The 21,740-nt window shown below is 44.6% G+C and overlaps 1 protein-coding gene across 3 annotated transcripts in view; it reads left to right on the top strand.

Moving 5' to 3' along the window:
• ERI3 (ERI1 exoribonuclease family member 3) overlaps positions 1-21,740 on the top strand; it is a 486,100-nt gene that overhangs the window by 71,413 nt on the left and 392,947 nt on the right. For all 3 annotated transcript variants that reach the window (XM_033916422.1, XM_033916425.1, XM_033916424.1), the window contains one exon: positions 17,758-17,874. In XM_033916422.1, the coding sequence (XP_033772313.1) occupies positions 17,758-17,874 (117 nt within the window). The remainder of the gene's footprint in view (positions 1-17,757; positions 17,875-21,740) is intronic.

Genomic DNA, 21,740 nt, shown 5'->3' with positions numbered 1-21,740 from the left:
ATGGGGAGAGAGAAAGAAATGTTGCACATGATAATGGAGGAGAGGAAAGGAGAGATGGGGGAATACAGAGATTTGACCCAGGGCACAAGACAGGGGGAGAGAGAGAGATGGTAGATAGTGGGAAAGAAACAAATGCTGATTATGGCAGTGGAAGGTAGAAAAAAATAATTGTATTTTCTATTTTGTGATTACAATATGTCAGATTTGAAATGTGTATCCTGTCAGAGCTGGTGTTAAGACAGCAAGTGTCAACTAGGACCTAACAGAGAAGAAAAGTATTTTTTATTTGTTTTGTTTCCATCCACCTTCGCTCTCTCCAACCCCATGCTGGCGCTGTGGTGTAAAGACTACAAAATAAACCTGCCAGAACGTTTGGGGGGGGGAGGGGGGGAAGGAAAATTGAATTAAAAAGTCTATTCAATAGGCTGAATCAAATCAAAATTTTTTGCCCTGAATCTGGAAGCACTAGTACATAGATATTTATTTATTTGAATTTAGCTCACACCTTTTTAACTAAGGAGGGATATGATTTGAAATTTACAGAATCCTGAGTGGTATAGAACAGGTAAAAATGTATCAGTTTTTAACTCTTTCAAATGTTACAAAGACTGGGAGGCACTAGTGCTGCCCGATTCGAATCGATTCACCAATTCACTTCGGGTGAATCGATTCGAATCGATTTGATTTTTGTAAAAAATCGAACTCACCGATTCGTCTGCCCCCTTGCTAGAGACTCGTTCGGGCTTTCCCTCTGCCACTGGAATCCTTCCATCTAATGTAACTTCCGGTTTTATGAAACCGGAAGTTACACCAGAAGCAAGGACTCCGGTGGCAGAGAAAAAGCCGAGTGGACCTCGGTGCAGAACGGCGGCCACAAGGTGATTTTTAATTGGTTGGCTGGCAGCAGATGCCCGCGCCTTATCTTCCCGCATGCTTCCCCCGAAGCCTGGAAAATGCCCTGCTCTTCCGGGTCCTGCCAGTGGCTGGCCTTTCATCGGCCACATGATGGCCAGAGCCCCGCGCACCTGCGAGCACCGGGTGATGTAGTGCCTCACAGGGGCTCCCGAGGAGTGGTGCGAGCGCATTGGAAGTGCTGCAGTGCGGAGATGCTTCTCACTCCACCGGAGACTCACAGGAAAAGTGTATGTCCGCTGTGTGAAGCGCCCGGAGCTCTTGGTAGGTGTCACAATGCACTAATGTTACCCTCTGTCAGCCAAATATTGGGCTTCTTTGTTGGGAATCAGAGCTGGGGGGAGAGGGGAGATGGACTTGGAGTTAGTGGGCTGGGGAAGATGGATGGACTTGGGGAGGGAGAGATGAACTTGGGGGAGAGGGGAGTTGGGGGAGGGAGAGGAGAAATGGGGGGAGGGATAGAAGAAATAATGGATCTAAAAACAGGAGAGGGAGAGAGATAGTGGACAATGGGAGTTAGGGAGGGAAGGTACAGAAGGGAGAGAAGTTGTACACGGGGGGGGGGGCGGTAGAGATACTGGATAAGAAGGTAGTTGGAAAGAGAAAGGGAGGATTGGTGGAATCTGGAGTGGTGGGGAAGGAGGGAGAGATACTGGATGAAAGGGTAGTTGAGAAAAGGTGGATCTGGGGATGGAGACGAAAAAAAGGAAAGATGCCAGACCTCCGGGGGAAGGAAGGGAAACTGAAGGGGATAGAAGATGGATGGTTAGCACGAAGAAAGAAGGAGAATCCTGGCAAGCGAGTTATCAGAAGACAACCAGAGCCTGGGACCAATAAGATCTGAATAATGACCAGACAACAAAAGGTAGAAAAAATAATTTTATTTTCTATTTTGTGATTACAATACGTCAGATTTGAAATGTGTATCCTGCCAGAGGTGGTGTTAGACCGCGAACGTGAGCTAGGATTTAACAGAGAGAAAACAAGTCTTTTTTGTTTATTTTGTTTACACCACAGCGCCAGTGTGGGTAGGAGAGAGCAAAGGGGGTGAAGAGGCTATAAAATAAACCCACCAGGATGTTTGAAAAAAATACCCATTTGGGCAGGAAAATCGAATTGAAAAATCGATTCAATAGGCTGAATCGAATCGAATCGAATTGAAATGAAATATTTTTTCCTGAATCGGGCAGCACTAGGAGGCACACACCTTTAAAACAAAAAGGATGAAATATTTTTTCACTTGAAAAAATAAGTTAAATTCTGGAACTCATTGTCAGAAGATATAACATTGGTTGGCATATCTGGGTTTAAAAAAGGTTTGGACAAGTTCCTGAAGGAAAAGTCCATAGTCTGCTTTTGAGGCAGACATGGGGAAGCCACTGCTTGCCCTGGATCGGTAGCATGGTATGTTGCTACTCTTTGGGTTTCTGCCAGTTACCTGTGACCTGGATTGGCCACTGTTGGAAATGGGACACTGGGCTAGATGGACCATTGATCTGACCCAGTATGGCTATTCTTATGTTCTTAATCTTCACATGTCCCAGGATATCTCCTGCATTCGTCCTCTTTTCTAACATTGGCTTAGGATCCTTGTGAAGCTCAGAGCAGCGTTTCCATACTGGTCAAGTCCCTCTTGGGGTATTCGTGAACAGGAGCTCCTTTTTAGTCTGATTATCTTTTCCTCTCATTCTTCCAGATGTTTACAGGCACATTTTTGTTGTTGGTTGTTAAACTAATTCCTTTCATGTTGTAAAAAATTTATGAATGCGCTAATAAAAATGTCAGTGAGGTAAAAATGGTAGCATTTGCTCCGCTTTGATTAAATTTTGCAAACAGTTTTTGAATATTAAAGAGTACTAGTTTTTTTGTGTGTGCGAGACTTATTGTGTGTGCGAGACTTATTTGCATATTCCAAAAAGAGGAGGGGAATGCATCTCTATTAAGCAACACTGAGACTGTAATCTCTACAAGCCATGCAGCACATTTGTCTTCCTGTATAAAAGAACTAAACAGGAACAAACCTACAGTAATGATTGCAGCTCTCTGTCCTTCCCCATCTCCGTCTGACAACTAGTTCTGCATTTCATCAAGTATTGTAAAAATCACTGTACTGAAGTAAGACTATCTAGATCAGGGGTGTCAAAGTCCCTCCTCGAGGGCCACAATCCAGTCGGATTTTCAGGATTTCCCCAATGAATATGCATGAAATCTATTTGCATGCACTGCTTTCATTGTATGCTAATAGATCTCATGCATATTCATTGGGGAAATCCTGAAAACCTGACTGGATTGTGGCCCTCGAGGAGGGACTTTGACACCCCTGAGCTAGATTGTTTTTCTATGACGGTTGCATGAGTGCCAACTGAAATCTGTTCAATTCACAGCATAATGTTTTATTTTACTGTTGCAGAGGGAAAGTAGAGCATGAAGTACTGGATGTGTTTTCTCACTGACTGGTGTCAAAAAGCAGGGAGCTAATTTCTTCTGAATGCATGAGATTATTCAGATGACCAATGCCCCAAAGCTCTGAATACATATATTTTTTCCACCAGTATGAATGTGCAAGTGGAAGTTATCCCAGGAACCCATTTATGCCATAATTAAACACCTTTTAGTGTTATCCGTAGAGTGGTACTTGCATCTTTATCTTATAAAATAACTGTAGCTATAAGAGTAGCACTTCTGGCTAGGATAAAATGTCTCAATCTCTGGCCCATCATTAGCACAAGGTTAGGACAGTGGCCAGGGATGACAAATCATATTGTGGAATTATATAAACCTTTTAGAACCTCTTTTTGTGCTCAGTGAAGTTGCGATTTTCATGGAGGGTCACTTATGCTATTTTTTCCCTGTAACTTATCAAGTGGATGAATGGGGAGAATGATCTTCTGCTGATAACCTTGGTATCTAGTAAAACTGAAATCTACATTTGTATAATGTTTGAGGACTGAATCCCAGGGAACTAGGTTTTGTCTGAACCCCTGGGATAGCTTATAAACAAGTTAGAAGCTGTGTGCTCAGACATCAGTGCATAACTCTGATGCAAGCTTTAAGAGTCTCTCTTCCCTAACACAAATGTAATGCCACCAGTGGTTCCACCAAGTGGCTCACAAGTGCTTCTGTATACTGGGGTATTTTCAGTTCTGCACCCTCCCATTTGGTATGGCTGTAGTCCTTTTCGAAGATGGTTGTGGTGGCAGTGGCACATCTCTACTTCCAAGACATCAAGAGGCATTCCTATCTTGAGAACTGGCTGATCAGAGCTGATTTGGAAGGAGATCCCAGAGATGCCACCTCCCCAAGTGATCTCTAAAATATCTGCAATATACGATACCCTCCTGCCCCCCACAACAATCCATTCTTCCTTGTGCCTACTTGAACATCCGCTCAGCTAGAAATAAGGCCCAGCTCATCAAAGACTGGCTGGATGAAACTCGCTTAGACATTGTCCTCCTAACCGAAACATGGCTCATTTCCGACCAGGACCCCATCATAGGGGACATTCTCCCTCCACACTACAAAATTATCACTCTCTCAAGAAACTCAAAAAGAGGAGGTGGCCTCGCTATCATTCTCCATAATCACCTTCACTTCCATGTCCTAGACTCTAAATCAACCAAGGACCTGGAAATCCTCACCTGCAAAATTTCCAAAACAGACTGTATAGATAACCTAAATGTCACGCTATTCTATATACCCCCTAATAAATGGAATCAAGCAAAAGACGATTTCTACGAGCACCTTCTTGCGAACTCGTCAGCAGGCACCTACAATCTCTTAGCAGGAGACATCAACCTACACCTAGAACAGAAAGAGAACTCAAATGTCGCAGACCTTCTCTCCTTCCTCACGTCACTAGGATTCTCCAATCCCCCCAAACCACAACCCATAACAAAGGTCACCACCTCGACCTCATCACCTTTCTCTCCAATACCAACACCACTCCCAACATAAGTCTCTTAGACCAAACCTGGTCAAATATCCCCTGGTCTGACCACCTCCTGTGCAATTTTGAACTAGCCTGGCACAAAAAACAACCTAACAAAAAGCCTAACCCCATCCATACAAAGCAATTCATCTGGACAAGAGAACATCTTAATCCAGCAGACTTCTGGTCACACTACACTCTCATCTCCGACTCCGACGTAGACCCCAACTTCCACCTAAATTGGGAAAAATTTAGCGACCAGGTTCTTAACACCACTGTCCCTCTTAAACTTCGCTCGAAAACTCTTTGCCCCTCAAACAGCTGGTTTGATGCGGACCTCCTGACCATAAAACGAGAAGTCCGGAAACTTGAAAGAATCTGGAGTAAATCAGGGACTGATTTAGACAGACTTACCTGGCGACTGAAAGTCAAAGAATACAAAAAACAGATCATCGATAAGCGCAGTAAACACTACTCCCAACTAATAAACTCCCCTTCTCTAAACAGCAAAGCACTTTTTAGACTAGTTAACTCCCTATTCGACATAGACTCTCACAAACGCCCCACCTCCGACCTCCCTCCGTCCGCAATCACTCTAGCCGACCACTTCGCGAACAAAATCCACACTCTAAAACTGTCTCTTGCAGCTCACAGCCCCGAACCCCCACTCAACCTACACGCAGCAGATATAGAAGGTTCAATAGCCGACATGTCCTGGACCTCCTTTGAAAATCCTGACTGGAATCTATTCCTCAAACTTTACTCTAAATACGACAATTCCAACTGCCTATTAGACACTTGTCCTCCCACCATCATGAAATGCGCCCCCCCATCATTCAAAGCAGAACTCTTCAATTGGGTATCCCTATGCCTGTCCACTGGACACTTCCCGTCCGAACTTGGCCACATCCTCATTTCCCCTATCCCTAAACAACCCAAGGAGCCAATCTCTTCCATCACCAACTACAGACCCATCGCCAACATACCACTCTTCCAAAAATTCATGGAAGGTCTTGTCAACAACAACCTTACGAATTACCTCGACAAGTTCAATATTCTTCATGACTCCCAGTCCGGTTTCCGCCAAAACCACAGCACCGAAACCGTCCTAGCTGCTCTGACAAATTACCTCCTCCACCTGTTCTCGCTGGGTAAAAGCGCCCTGATACTTCAATTCGATCTGAGCAGTGCCTTCGACCTGGTCGACCATGACATTATGCTCAACTGCCTTGACTCCATCGGCATCTCCGGACAGGTAATAGATTGGTTCACAGGCTTCCTAACCAACCGTACCTACCAGGTCCACAGTAATGGAGCCTTCTCCCACCACTGGCGTAACCCACGAGGCTCTCCCCTATCCCCCTCCCTATTCAATATTTACTTGACCCCTCTGGCACGAAGCCTAGCAAACTCAAACCTAAAATCGTTCATATATGCAGATGACATCACCATCATTGTTCCCATTACCTCACTCACTCTAGAAACGGAAAAACTCATCGCATCTATCCTCACCAAGTTAGAACTGTGGACCTCAAAACTCAAATTAAAATTGAACTCTGAAAAAACCAAAATCTTCCTAGCGAGTCCCAACCATAAATTAACAAACACTTCCCTCAGACTGAATGGGATAGATTACCCTATCCTACCCACCATAAAAATCCTTGGAGTCATCCTGGACCGCACTCTAACCTTCGATGACCATACCAGTGCCCAGGTGAAAAAATGTTTCTGTACCCTCTGGAAACTGCGCACCATCAAACGTTACTTCGACCACCAAGCCTTTCGTCTACTCGTTCAATCTCTGGTATTAAGCATATTAGACTACTGCAACATTATTTACCTGGGATCCTATAAAAATACCATCAAACGTCTTAGAACAGTCCAAAATGCGGCCGTCCGCCTCATCTATGATCTCAAAAAATACGACCATGTTAGCCCCTACTACACCAAACTCCATTGGCTTCCAGTAGAGGCAAGGATCATCTTTAAGTTCGCCTGCCTCTGTTTCAAAACTCTAACAGGATCTTCCCCAATCTACTTGTCTGAGCACCTTGAAATAGCAGGCCCCTCTCGCACACGAAACGCCCACCTATTCACCTTTCCCTCCCTAAAAGGCTGCCTCTACAAGAGATTCATTGATAGAACCCTAGCATTCCAAGCGGTCAAATGGAACAATTGCCTTACTGTCCTCATTTCCAACTCCCCGCCCTACCACCTGTTCAGGAAGTCACTAAAAACCTACCTCTTCGACAAATTCCGCTAACGCTGCCTTCCCCCCTTCCCTGCACCCTCCTGACCTCGATATGCCTCCATGCCCTCTGACTACGCCCCCCTCCCAAGCCACTATGGCCTCTCTTACTCAATCTCTGTTTTATCTAATTGCCTTGCCTTATCATTGCCTCACATTTAACATCACCGTAAATGTATCACCGCTATAACATGTAACATCGCTGTATACGCACAGCCTCCTCTTTAGTATATGCCTTTTTATTACTGCTATTTATGTAACATCTCTGTAAATGTAACACCACTATAATATGTATCATCGCTGTAAATGTACAGTCTCTTCTATTGTTAACCGCATTGAACTTCCATGGTATTACGGTATACAAGAATAAAGTTATTATTATTATTATTATCCTGGATTGAGTGGTGAATCAGACTAAGAGCCAGTTGGTTCCTTCTCTGTAATACCTGGGTGCTCTGTTTTGGCAAGGCCCAGGGGTTCATATTCCTCCTTGAGGAATGGATATACACACCCCAGTCCCAGCTATGGAGCCTCTGTGTTTCACAGGTTCTGCAGGCATGGGGCTAACTTCAGGTCCTTGGGTCAATGGCAGTTATCATGCTGGTTCCTGAAGTCTAAGGTTCTCAATCTCAGGATGCCCCTTCCTTAGGTTCGAAGGATCCTCACATGTTTGGTATCATAAGGGGGGGCAGAGGTTCCCTTGGACCCTCTGGAGTGTGGACTGTGGTGACCAAAGAGGCCAACCTTAAGGATTGGATGGCTCAGGGCCTTTGGTCTGATCAGGAAATGACCTGGTTGCATTGAGATAAGGGCTTTATCTCAGGACAAGCAGGCAGCATATTCTCACATATGGGCGATGTCATCCATGGAGTCCCAGTAGGGACAGCTGCAAAAGTGCATTGGCACTTTAAGAACTTTAGAAAGTTTGCGATTGACCACACCGTGCATGCGTGAGTGTCCTCCTGCCCGACGTACGTGCACGGCTCCTCAGTTCTTAGTTTTCCGCAGAGCTAAGACATTGTGCTCTTAAATGTTCGGTTTTTCATTCCTTACCTTCCCTCTCACACTTATTTTCTTTATCTTTTTTTCTTTTCATTTCTCTTGTTCTCTTAAATAAAAAGGAAAAAAGAGAACTCTGAAGAATTTTTTCTCACCTGTTTTCGCCTTCAAGCGTTTTGATGGCGGGGCCTCCTTTTTACCTCAGCCATTGACGTTAAAAAGTGTGGCAGGTGCCAAAGGACATTTTCCATCATCGATCCCCACAACTGGTGTAAACAATGCCTTGGCCTGGAACATCACAATGAGTCCTGCACACGCTGTTCCACTCTTTAAAAGCGCACCATTAAGAGCCGCATTTTACAACAAGAAAAGTTGTTTGGTGTCAGAATGGAGGCAGCGGATGCATCAATGTCAATGCCACCGGTATCATCCGATGCGCCAACTCCGGTGACTCCGGTTTTGCAGGTCATTGCTCCTTCTGGTAAGCCAGCTAAAAATCCACCAGCTTCCCAGATGGGGTCGCAGGTCATTATGGCATCGAATCCAATCATGCCAACCAAGTGAAGACCCCCTATGCAACTAGTTTCCAAATTGAGGAAATGAGTTGTGGCACTGTTGGTGCTTGCGACGAAGCCACAGGTACCAGTGTTTACCTTCAAAGAGAAGCTCGATGCTCTCTTTTGTGCGGAGTAGGAGGATATGTTTCAGCTTATTACCCCAACACCGGCTCCTCCAGTATCGGCCCAGCCTGAGCATCACACCATACGGGATGCTGGTACCACCACTTCTTCATCATTGCACTGTCATGGCTTTTTGACACTGATCATCATCCAGCCATGCGTTGAAGCATCGTGTCTCCAGACTCCGTTCATCTCCTTGATGTTCTCAGTGCAGCAAGTGTGTTTGCAAGTCCAAGCATGTTGCTTCCAAATGTCCAGAAAAACGTAAACATCCTGCATAGCCTTCCTCATCAGACCAACACCGTTCCAAGCGGCAGCATCTTTCTCCATCACTGCTCATTGACTCTGATCTTCAAATGGATTCCAATGTTGATGTTTTTCATTCAACCACAGAGACTTATGGCTCTCCTGAGCCACAGTCTCCATCTAAGACGACTTCCATCTAAGAGAGACATCCCTTAGGGAGAGACCTTCCTTCACTTGCTTTATTAGACAGTTGGGTAAGGATCTATCTGTCAAGCTGGAGGCAGATTCCAAACATAGTGTTGAATTTTTGGAAACCATGCACTATGATCAGCCTCCTAAGGCAGTGTTCTTCAACCTTTTGACACCTATAGACTGGCGGAAATAAAATAAATTTTGTGGGTCTGCACCGGCCTGCGGACTGGCAGTTGAAGAACACTGGGCTAAGTCGTGGGCCAGACCCTGCCTATCTCCACTCCAGACTTAGACCCCATAATAGTACTAATTGTAACACCATTTCGAGCATAATCCGTTCCAGGAGCATGCTCATAATCCAAAACGCTCGTTTATCAAAGCAAAGTTCCCCATAGGATATAATGGAGACTCAGACGATTCGTTGCTACGGCTGCCAGCGACCGACATAAACATGACAGAACTGGGGCACTGGGACTCTTTCCACAGCCGAACCAACCAACATTCTTTTTCGTTCGTTTTGTGCCGTGGGTGCCTACCTTCGTGCCGGCGTTCTCCTCCTTGCCACAGTGCTCGTTTAAAGCCGTGGGTAGCGGTTCCCATGTGCCCCCTGTGGCCAACCCGGAAACCCTCCTTCTGCCGCCCCTGGATGATTGCCTTCTTTCTGGCTCCCTCCTCCTTGTTGTGGTGTTCGCTTGGGGCCGCGGGCGGCAGCTCCTGCATGCCCCCCCCGCGGTCGACCCGGAAGCCCTCCTTCTGCCGCCCCTGGATGATTGCCTTCTTGCCGGCTCCCTCCTCCTTGCTTTAGTGTTCGCTTGGGGCCACAGACGGCAGCTCCTTCATGCCCCCCGCGGATGACCCGGAAGCCCTCCTTCTGACGTCGCAACGTCAGAGGGACCGTCTCCGGGCCAGCCGCAGGAGGCATGCAGGAGCTGCTGCCTCGAGTGAACACCACAGCAAGGAGGAGGTAGCCGGCAAGAAGGCAATCATCCAGGGGCGGCAGAGGGAACAAACGCATTGCCCTTGAGCGGGCCGCACAGGGCAGCAGGTTGGACACCCTTACTTTGGGACACACTCGTATAGCGAGTCAAGCTCGGTTTACGAGTCGCAGATTTTACAAAATGTTTTGCTCGTCTTGCAAAACACTCATAAACTGCGGTACTTGTAAACCTCCAATCTCATGGCCAGTGGTGCACCCGACAGGACCAAACTTTTTGTGCTCCCTGCCTAGCCCCGCGCCGCTCTCTGAATGGCTGCTGCCAGACAGTAATGAGAGGTGAAAGTATGAACCGAGGACCAAGTAGCAGCTTTACAGCAGGGAGTACAGCTCAAACAAATGGTACTAGAGCCCACTAGGGCCCAGGCCATCCTGGACCTGATACTTACGAACGGGGAAAGCGTCACGGAAGTCTTGGTGGGAGAAACGCTGGCAACCAGTGACCATAACATGGTATGGTTCAACCTTAGAAAGGGCTTCCCTAGATCACAAACAAAAACGAAGGTACTCAATTTCCAGGGCACTGACTTCGCAAGCATGGGTGATTTCGTCCATCAGACGCTACAGGCTCAAGAAACAACAGATGATGTGGAAGCTATGTGGTCAACACTGAAAAGGACACTACACGAAGCAACTATCCGCTACATAAAATCAGTAAATAAACAACAAAGAAAGAAGAAACCCCGTTGGTTCACTGATGAGATCTCACACCTAGTCAAGGACAAGAAAAGAGCATTTCTTTCATACAAACGCACCGGGGAGAAAGAAGCTAAAATTGAATACAAGACAAGGTCTGCAGCGGTCAAAACAGCAGTCAGGGAGGCCAAACTTCGAGTGGAAGAAACTCTAGCAAAGAACATTAAGAAAGGGGACAAATCCTTCTTCAGGTATATTAGTGACAGGCAGAAGAACACAAACGGGATAGTACGTCTTAGAACAGCAGATGGGATTTATGTGGAAACAGATTCCGAAAAAGCCAAACTACTGAACGATTACTTCTGCTCAGTCTTTACCTGCGAGGCACCTGGACACGGGCCACAGCTGGAAGCAAAGCCAAGCAAGGAAGACCCATTTCAGAATTTTGGGTTCTCACCAGCTGATGTTTACAGCGAACTGTCAAGACTCAAGGTGAGCAAAGCCATGGGACCAGACAAATTGCACCCACGAGTACTCAGGGAGCTGTGCGATGTCCTGGCGGAACCATTAACCATGCTCTTCAATCTCTCCCTAAGTACAGGGAGAGTCCCCCTGGACTGGAAAACAGCTAACGTCGTTCCTCTGCACAAAAAGGGTTGCAGAGCGGAGGCTGCAAATTACAGACCAGTGAGTCTCGCATCAATAGTGTGTAAACTCATGGAAACACTACTTAAATGTAAATTAGACACGATTTTGGATGAGGGGAATCTAAGGGATCCTAGTCAACATGGATTCACTAGGAGTAGGTCATGCCAATTCAATCTTATCAGCTTCTTTGATTGGGTAACAGGAAAGCTGGACTCGGGAGAGTCTCTGGACATAGTGTACTTAGATTTCAGTAAAGCTTTCGACAGCGTCCCACACCGTAGACTATTAAACAAGATGAAATCTATGGGGTTAGGTGAGACACTAATTGCATGGGTCAAAGATTGGCTGAGTGGAAGACGTCAGAGGGTGGTGGTCAACGGCACCCTCTCTGAGACATCGGAGGTGACCAGCGGAGTGCCACAGGGCTCGGTCCTGGGTCCACTCCTTTTTAACATATTCATAAGAGACTTGACCCAAGGGCTTCAGGGTAAAGTAACTCTATTCGCTGATGACGCCAAACTATGTAATATAGTAAGTGAAAGCAATCTGCAGGATAGTATGACGCAGGATCTGCTTATGTTGGAAAACTGGTCCTCGACATGGCAGCTGGGCTTCAACGCTAAGAAATGTAAGGTTATGCATCTCGGTAGCAGAAATCCATGCAAACCTTACACCTTAAATGGAGAAACACTAGCTAGGACTTCAGAAGAAAGAGACTTGGGAGTAATCATCAGTGCAGACATGAAGGCCGCCAAACAAGTAGAGAAGGCCTCATCCAAAGCAAGGCAACTTATGGGATGTATCAATAGAAGCTTCGTTAGCCGCAAATCTGAAGTCATAATGCCACTGTACAGAACCATGGTGAGACCTCATTTGGAGTACTGTGTGCAATTCTGGAGGCCACATTACCGTAAAGACGTGCTTAGAGTTGAGTCGGTTCAGCGGATGGCCACTAGGATGATCTCGGGGCTCAAGGGTCTCTCGTACGAAGAAAGACTAAACAAATTGCAGCTCTACACTCTAGAGGAGCGTAGGGAGAGGGGGGACATGATTGAGACATTTAAATACATCACGGGACGTGTCGAGGTGGAAGAAGACATCTTCTTTCTCAGGGGACCCTCGGTGACAAGGGGGCATCCATTCAAACTCAGAGGAGGGAAATTCGATAGTGACATAAGGAAGTATTTCTTCACAGAAAGGGTTGTAGATCACTGGAACAAGCTTCCAGAGCAGGTGATCAAGGCCACCAGCGTTATTGACTTTAAGAATAAATGGGATGCCCTAGTAGGATCCTTACGAGGGTCGAGTTAAGGAACTAGGTCATTAGTACTCAGACTTAATGGGGTGGGTCAGTAGAGTGGGCAGACTTGATGGGCTATAGCCCTTTTCTGCCGTCATCTTTCTATGTTTCTATGAGAGGGAAGATATGATAGTCGTTTTAGCAAAGTGCATGAGTCGAGTCTCTTTCATTTGAAAGGAAACTGCAATGAGAAGGCTTAGGATGAAGTTAAGAGGTGATAGGCTCCAGAGTAATCTGAGGAAATATTTTTTTACGGAAAGGGTGGTAGATGCGTGGAACAGTCTCCCGGAAGAGGTGGTGGACACAGAGACTGTGTCTGAATTCAAGAGGGCCTGGGATAGTTACGTGGGATCTCTCGGCGAGAGAAAGAGATAATGGTTACTGTGGATGGGAAGACTAGATGGGCCTTTTGGCCTTTATCTGCCGTCATATTTCTATGTTTCTATCTATAGGTGTAGGGCGGAGGAAAGGCTACTGAAGCTGCCATAGCTCAAACTTTATGGGCTGTGAAACAACTCCCCAGTTGCAGCCCAGCCTGAGCATAACAAGATTCTAACAAGATGGCAGACAGTTAAGTCACCTACTGTTCCGTCTCCTGATTACTTTTTTGTTTTTTTCTTTTCTTTTGTCTTATATATAATTTTTATTATTGATTTCTAATTTTTGCTTATGTCTTTGATCTCAGTTTCTTTTTCTGAGTTTCTTTTCCTTTGTTCTATATTTATTTTTCAAATTACTTACTGTTTTATGATTTGACCGTTGGATCCAGCTCGGCAGTTGAAGGGCCCTGCACTTGTAATTCGATGGACTTTATGGTGACAGCTGGGAGAGACCGGACTGAGACCTTGTCCTGGTTGAAGTTGTTGAAGACCTAGTCTGAATCCTCTGCTCCGGTGTGCCGATGGCTGCGTGCTGCAATTTGCCCCTATTTGGGAGCGAAAAAGGAGGAGGCGGATCCCGGGCGGGCGGCCGGAAGCTACGATCGAGCAGGGCTCCTGAAGCGAAGGCAGCGCAGATGCCGCACTTCTGTCGACAGCCTGCAGTTGGAAAAGCTGGAGGGAGCTTTTCGAAAGATCCACTGTCCAGATGTACTTGTTGGATTGTACTGGAGCGAGGGGAGGAACTGGCGATGAGCCTGGTTATGGCAGGATCTGGAGTGCAGGTTTGGCTTCAGGACCGGGGAGCCAGGAGGAGGAAACGGGAGAGAACTGGGGTGCTGAGTAGTGCTCCTGGTGTGTCATTGCCTCCTTCACTGGGACTGTATTTGGTTGTTCCTCTGATCCCACCTTCTTTTCTGATCACTGTATGGAGGTCGGTGCCTGTGTCGGCAGTGACCAAGCCTCTTGTCATCCCGGCTTTTGGCCCTGCTGTCTTGGACCTACTTGACCTCACTGGCCTCATCCGGTCATCCCTCTTCGGAGGTCCCATTCTGGATCCCTATTTTTGGAAAGTGTCTCAATGCTCTGGAACCTCTCATGACGACAGCCGCCGTTGCCTATTTGCAAGACACAACCAAGATCTTTCTGAAGATCACCGGGAGTCACCTGCCAAGCTGCCAGCGGCACCAGCACACACCGACTATAAGATCCGGGCGGCTTTCCCTCAGAGGAGAAAATCCTGCAATCACTGTGAGCCTCATCTGGGGCAGCCTCCTTGGAGCGGCTGGGGCACGGGCAGTGTGTCTAGGAAGGAATACATGGATAGGAGTCCATCGCAGGGGAGGAGACATAGACATCTTGGGACTGTTAGCCCTTTTTCTGGAAACGTCATCCCTCCTCCTAAACTTACTTGCTCCACTTCATCAATGACGCTGAAACCGTGGATTGAAGACAAAGTTTTATTTTTATTTTTCTTTCCAGCTTATGATTTATCTGTAATCTTATCTATTGTTTTGCCTTTTGTCTTTGTTTTGTTCTATTTCTATCATTTAAATTACTCCAGAATTCTACTGTTCAACGGTTTCCCTCTTCTGCATATATTCCTTTCCCTCCTTTCTTCTACCTTCCAAAATATCTAGATCAATGCTGTCTTGTTAAAATGTTTATTTTTATTTTATTTTTCCTCTATCTCTACTTCTCACTTCTCTATTACCCTCCAGGTACTTTAGTAAGATTGTGAGCCTTCGGGACAGTAAGGGAATTTTTCAAGTACCTTTCTTATTTTTAATCCTAATGTATATTTTCTGTAAACCGCTTAGAACCTAACGGATGTAGCGGTATATAAGAAATAAATTACATTACATTACATTACATTACATAACAGAACGAGATGCATGCAGCCAACCAATTGGAAATCGTTCTTTTGGAAACAGGGTGACCCAACCTGTTAAGATCAAAGGAGACAAAAAGTTGAGATGTTGAATTCGGCTTTGTCCTGTTGAGATAATAGGCCAGTGCCCACTTACAATCTAAAGTGTGACGAGCCGTTTCTCCTGAATGAGAATGAGGTTTAGGGAAGTATACTGGAAGAACAATTGATTTATTGAAATGAAACTCAGTGATGATCTTAGGAAGGAATTTTGAATGAGTGCGAAGCACAACTTTGTCATTGTGGACACTGTGAATGGTGGGTTTACAACTAGCGCTTATAGTTCACTTACTCTTCTGGCAGAAGTGAAAGAAATGAGAAAGACAACTTTCCAAGTAAGGAATTTTAGATGGAGGCTCTTTGGCTTCACATCCTGAAATAGCCAGATTTTTGAAGGGGGTGCTCAGGTAGCACCCTCCGGTAAGATGGCCGTTTCCATTGTGGAATCTTAATGTTGTCTTGAGGAGGATTAATAAGGCACTCTTTGAGCCTTTGCAGGAGGCATCTGTACTAGAACTGACAGTGAAGACAGTGTTTCTGGTAGCCATTGTCTCTGTGAGAAGAGTCTCGGAGATATAGCTGTTCTTCAGATTTATAGAAGTGGGAGTATTCATTTGCCAAAAGTAGTGCTAGTCTTCCATGTCAATCAGGAAGTCAGGTTGCCTGCATTCCATTCCACGGGCTCCAAGAGAAGGGACAAAGTGTTGGAACTGATGAATGTGTGGAGAGTTCTTCTCTGTTATCTTGAAGTGACCAATGATTTTTATCCCTCAGATCATCTTTTTATTCTCACCAATGCTGCTAGGCTGGATAAGCAAGCATTTAAGGCAACCGTTTCCAGATGGATTCGTATAGCAATATCATTAGCGTACATTGGCTATGGGAAACATATGCCTATTTCCTTGAAAGCATATTCCACTATTGTGGTGGCTTCTTCATTGATGGTGACTCGGGCAATTCACCTGATGAGATTTGTAGGGCAGCTATGTAATCTACTTCTATACCTTTACAGAATTTTACAGAGTTGATGTGGCAGCACAAGAGGATACCACTTTTGGGTCCTTGGTTTTAAGGGCATGCTCATCTGTCCTGCCCTAGACTTAGGAGACTGCTTTGATATGTCACCTGCAGTCAGGACTCCTTTTGCACCAGAAGGGAAGATTAGGTTCTTACCTCTATAATCTTCTTTCTGGTATAAGGGTATAGGAGTCCTGTCGGTCTGAAATTCACCTGCTTCATGTCTTGGATAGAGCTGGAGTGTGTCCAGAGCTGGAGATTTGCTTCTGTTAGTCAGATGATGATGATAATTTTTTTTTTAAAGGCGGTAAGTGAGACACCATGAGCCCTATAACTGTTAGTTCTGGCTACAATTTGATAGGTGGGATGTTCGTTCCACCTGTGTTTAAATGTTAATTGGTGCAATATTTTTCTTACAAAGCATAACAGAAATGTATTTGGGAGGTTCCTTCTTATTTCTTATGTTATAGTGATGATTGATTGCATTGATACAAACTGAAGGGGGCTCTACTGTCATTGGTGAAGGAGGTGGAATTGAAAAATGGAAATTTCATCCTTCTGCAAATCAAATTGCGAGCAGGGGAATATTACCCACAGTTAAGACTACTATACCCTTATACCAGAAAGAAGATTATTGAGGGAAAAAACCTAATCTTCCCTTATATGCCTTTGTAGAACTGTGTCAAAGACTTTGCTAAAACCTAAGTAACACCATATTCAGCATATTCCGTTTAATTCAACTCTCTGATCATCTAGTCATAAAAATGTATCAGATATCTGTAGAAAACCATGCTGCCGCGGGTCCTGCAAACCATTGGATTCCTGAAACCTCACTATTCTCTATTTTAGAAGCATTTCCATTAATTTATTTTCCATCTGGTCCAATCACTTTTTGTGTACCTTCAGATTAGTTAGCTTATTACAGAGTCTTCTGAAAATTGTTCAAGGTCTTCCATGTTTTCATTTCTATTTATTTCTCTTCTGTTGTCTTACTCCCAACCCTTTTTTCTGGGAACATGGAACATAGATATTTGCTAAGAATTTTTGCTTTATCTTATCAGCTTCTAAGAACCTGTTGGATTTATCAGAATGTCCAGATATTATACAAAGCCGTAGTCTTCATCTTAATTTGCAATTTACAGAATTATAACCTGGAAGCTGCAAAGAAAGCTTTGAGATCCGAGGAGTACTTTATTAGTTAAGTAGTATAATGTGAATTTATTTATACCTTTCAATCAACAAAGCTTCCTATAATATCTGGAGTTGGTTTGCTTATATCAGGACCTGAAAAGACTCTGCTAACCAAGTTATGGATTTCTAGTATCATGGCTGGAGTTGGGTCTGTCTGCCAACATTTTGGTGGCTCATGTGGCTTCACTTGAATGTAGTGTTGATTGCTGCCAATAAATATGTCTAGTTCAGCAGTCACATGACCACTTATTACTGGATTAAATTTGGGGGTGCATTGAGCTTTCTGTGCATTGTTCCTTTGATGTCCCATACCTTGAATAAATCATATTAATCAGTATTTGGAGTGAGTAAATGCCAGCTGACCCATGTTATCATGTGGCCTCTGATGAATTCAGCATGATCTTGTGTATGTTTTCCCTGACGGATGATAATCCTGTGTTTTGTTCTTTTTAATTGTAGGAAATTATTGAATTTCCCATCTTGAAGTTAAATGGCAGGACGATGGAGATAGAATCAACCTTCCACACTTATGTACAGCCTGTGGTGCATCCTCAGCTCACTCCCTTCTGTACAGAGGTAAAGCACTGGCTAAAAATCACGTATTTAACAGCAGTCATTAAGGGCCAGATTCTACAAAAGCCACCGAAAGCTGCCCTACCACCACCTAATTTAATTAATTTAATTAGTGTGATAACTGGCCGTGCCATTAAAAACCAATTAAGACCCTTATTTAAAAAAAAAAGAAAAAAAGCTGCCACGATGCAGCTTCTGGGACCGGTGCCTAGATCCCTGTCAGCTAATGGCACAAAGTGATGCTGAAACACAGAAGTGGAAGTGGTTAGAGATAGCGCTGGACTTCAGTGTCACTTTGTTCTTCTGGCCATGAATCAGGAAGGACCCCGTGGCCTAGGGTCCTTGGGAGCCTGTTGGTGATTGACACACAACAGACACCCATTTTGTAGGTGCCAGCTGCGGCAGGCAACACTTACGGAATCGGCCTAGGGGGCCAATGTGTATGGGGCTGGTATTGTAGTCATTGCACAAATGTGCATCAATATTCTGTAATTCTGTGGATGGGTAGATTCTGGGCAGAGTGCACACTAATAGTTTTTTAAAATCTTGTATCCATTGTTTTTAACTTTAACCGCCTTGATTTGACTACAGTTGTTAAGAAATGCGGTATATCAAATAAACGAACTGTAACTGCGCATTGATAAAAAGAGCAGATGTACAGGACGCCAAGATTTTATTAAACAATCATAAAACTCATAAAACAGTTTGTTTCCAAAAGGACCAAGAAGACCGGATCCACTAACGGTTACTCACTGCTGTCTCCAGCTTTCATTCAGTTGTTATCCATCAGGTCATTTTGTTCTGATATGTGTTTGGACCCCTGAGGAAGGACTGTTTATTTTTTCGAAACACGGATCATGTTGGGTCCGGTCTTATCAGTCCTTTTGTAAACAAACTGTTTTATGATTGTTTAATAAAATCTTGGCGTCCTGTACATAATCACTGCAGTCTCTGCTCCTTTTGTTCTTCGGTTTGATATCTGACTGCACTTAAGTTGGACTTTTTGTTTCTTATTGTGCATAGATAGGCAGTTACACTAAGATTCTGTGAGGGAAAGTAGGTGTCTGCTTTCCTTGCTAGAATAAATAGAAGTACTTGGTTAGATATACAATCAAACCTCAGTTTGCGAGTGTTTTGCAAGACGAGCAAAACATTTTTGCAAATCGTGACTCGCAAACTGAGCGTTGACTCAGAGAATCTCGGAGAGAGGCGGGAGCCAGAAGGCCTTGAGCATGCGCAGATGCTCAAGGCCCAGTCCAGCAAGCAGCATGATCTTCGGGCACCGGCACCTCCTGTGGGTTGGTGTTGCATGCTGGTGCCAGATGGGGGTAAGGCTTCAGTTTGGGCGGGTGGGCGTTCGCAAGGGGGGGGGCGATGCTGGTTTGCGGGGGGGGGGGGGGGTGGAAGTGCTCTAGTGGCCTCGGGGGTGGGGAGGTCTTTTGGGGATGTGGTGGGGTGGGGTGGAGCAGTGCCGGTGGCTGCGGGGGAGGGGGGTTAGGAGGTGGAACCAATCAAGTGAGTTTCCCTTACTTCCTATGGGGAAACTTGCTTAGATATACGAGTAATTTGGTTTATGAGCATTCTTCTGGAACGAATTAAGCTCGTAAACCAAGGTTCCACTGTACTAGTTAAAACAAGACTGCTGCTTAGTTACCTGACTTGAATCACATGTAAGTGCCACTCTGCATGCATTCTAGAATCTTCTTTATTTCCCCTTTGTTTAACCTTTCTTCACATAGGTAAAAAAGCAATCTTTGAACTAAGTCTTCCTGCTTCTCATCTATGTGCTTGTGCTGCATTATAAGTGCATTAGCCTCAGATGCAGTTCTTATAAGGAGGGATCTGCTGCATCAGCCTGGGAGCTGTCTGTTAGCGTATAGCAGGGTATGGCAGTGTATGAGAACAGCTGAGAATCCCTGCTTGAAAGAGATTACAGGATAGGATTTGCTCAACTAATAAATACAAATGTTTCGGCTTTCAGTGGTGGTTCTACTAATAATGCACGTCTGGTGGGATTTGGGGATTTCGCTTTGCCTCCAGCGCTTATCATAGCTGAGTGCTCTGAAGCAGGGGCTTTGTGGTATGTGTATTCTTGGCTTTATGTGAAGCAGCCCTTCATGTTAAATGGCAGTTAAGGGGCTTTGTTTCAGCTCCCGCGCTTAGGTGGGATAGGGGCTTATTGCATTCTTTGTGTGGAAGGCCCAATTATCTGATTGCCCACCAGAGACGAGTGCTTATGCAATCAGCACATTGCCTCGCTTCTCAGATAAACTTCTTTCTGCTCTTTTTTTTCTTTGGCTTTTTCCCATCAAATGGCTCAGAAGTGCAATTTCATAGGGATATAGAAACATAGATACAGAGAGATGCTAGTGAAGGCTTTGGTATCTATTTAGGAAAAGAAAAGGACAATGCTGGTCTATCCTTTTGCCCATTTGTCACAAGTCTTACTAGGTTTCTTGTCCTCTCTTGTGCTCTGCACTAAAGCTCTTGTGTGTCCATTCCATGCAGAATTTTGCCAATGTATTAAATTTTATATATGGATATATTTGGAGTATAATCCACTCAACTCACAAGAATCCTTAATGTCCAAACTTCAAGAGAGCAAACTAATACAATATATTTCAAACACACAGACCTCTTACACCCTGAACACTACTCACATAGTTTTCATGCCCATTGCTGGTGTGGTCTATTCATCATTGCTCTGGTATATACATTAATTTTTTGCTGTATGGTAATTAATGTGCAGTATAGTCAGAAGTCCTCTGTGAAGGAGTCAAGACATTACCATCCCCCCTACTGAATACTCCCTCACATTGTCAGAGCTACCTTCCTTGAGTGGGCAGACTTGTTGGGCCACCGGCCCTTTTCTGCCATCATACTCTGTTTCTGTGAATCGGGAAGTAGCCAGAGCTAGGGAAGAAGGAAGAACGGATTCCTGAGGCCCTTTGATTGTTCAATCACAATCTTATTTTAAATTTAGGAAACTATTGAAAGCTTATCTGATAAATACGAATGATAATTTTTAACAATATATTAATGATGTTGTTTTTTTAAAAATAGGTATATGTATCTTATTGAATTGTATTTCTTCACTGAAATGTTTCAGTTTCTCTTGCTGTAAACCACCCAGAACTACTGGTAGGGCGGTATACAAGAAAATAAATTATTATTATTAGATTACATGTTTAATATACAGCACTGCATACGTCTAGCAACGCTATAGACATAAGTAGTACTGCTTAGCTGAGGTAAGCCAATGCTTTGTTTTGCTAAACTGCTTATGAGTCTCATTCTGAGGTCTGGCTGGGACCAGCCTTTCTTACCTGTCTCAAGAAGGACTGTTACAGAATGTGTTTGGGGCATGGCAGCCACAAGCCCTAAGAAATATCGGGACTTTTGCTGTGAAGAAACAGGGTGAAGGATTGCCTTTCTTTTCATCAGTAAAGAGTTTTTTTTACCGCTTGTGTCTGGGTCTGGCTGTGTTGGCTTGCGCTTACATCCTCTTAACAGATGAACGGGCACATGGTTGTGTTGCACAAGCATGTTTGTATTTTTATCTATAGAAGACAGAAGTTTGCATAGGCAAATGTGTGATCACATATTTCTATCTATCAAAATGTTTTGAGATGTTTTTAAGGTGTCCTGATCTTTCAAAAGAACTGGATATTGGGCTCATCCCTCTGGCACCTCACTTTTGCATTTCTCCCCATTTTCTCCTGGTTTTTACTGAACCTGTTTTTCCATCAGTCGGGCTTGTCCATCCATCCTGCTTATGTCGCTCCTTTGTGGAGAAGTTCTGAAATCTAAATACTCTACATCCAGCATAGCTCTTTCATCTAACTATCTAACCTCCTGGTAAAGAAGTC

The sequence above is a fragment of the Geotrypetes seraphini genome, chromosome 12 (genome assembly GCF_902459505.1).
Source record: "Geotrypetes seraphini chromosome 12, aGeoSer1.1, whole genome shotgun sequence".
Lineage (NCBI taxonomy): Eukaryota > Metazoa > Chordata > Amphibia > Gymnophiona > Dermophiidae > Geotrypetes > Geotrypetes seraphini.
This window is presented reverse-complemented; position numbering and strand designations above follow the sequence as displayed.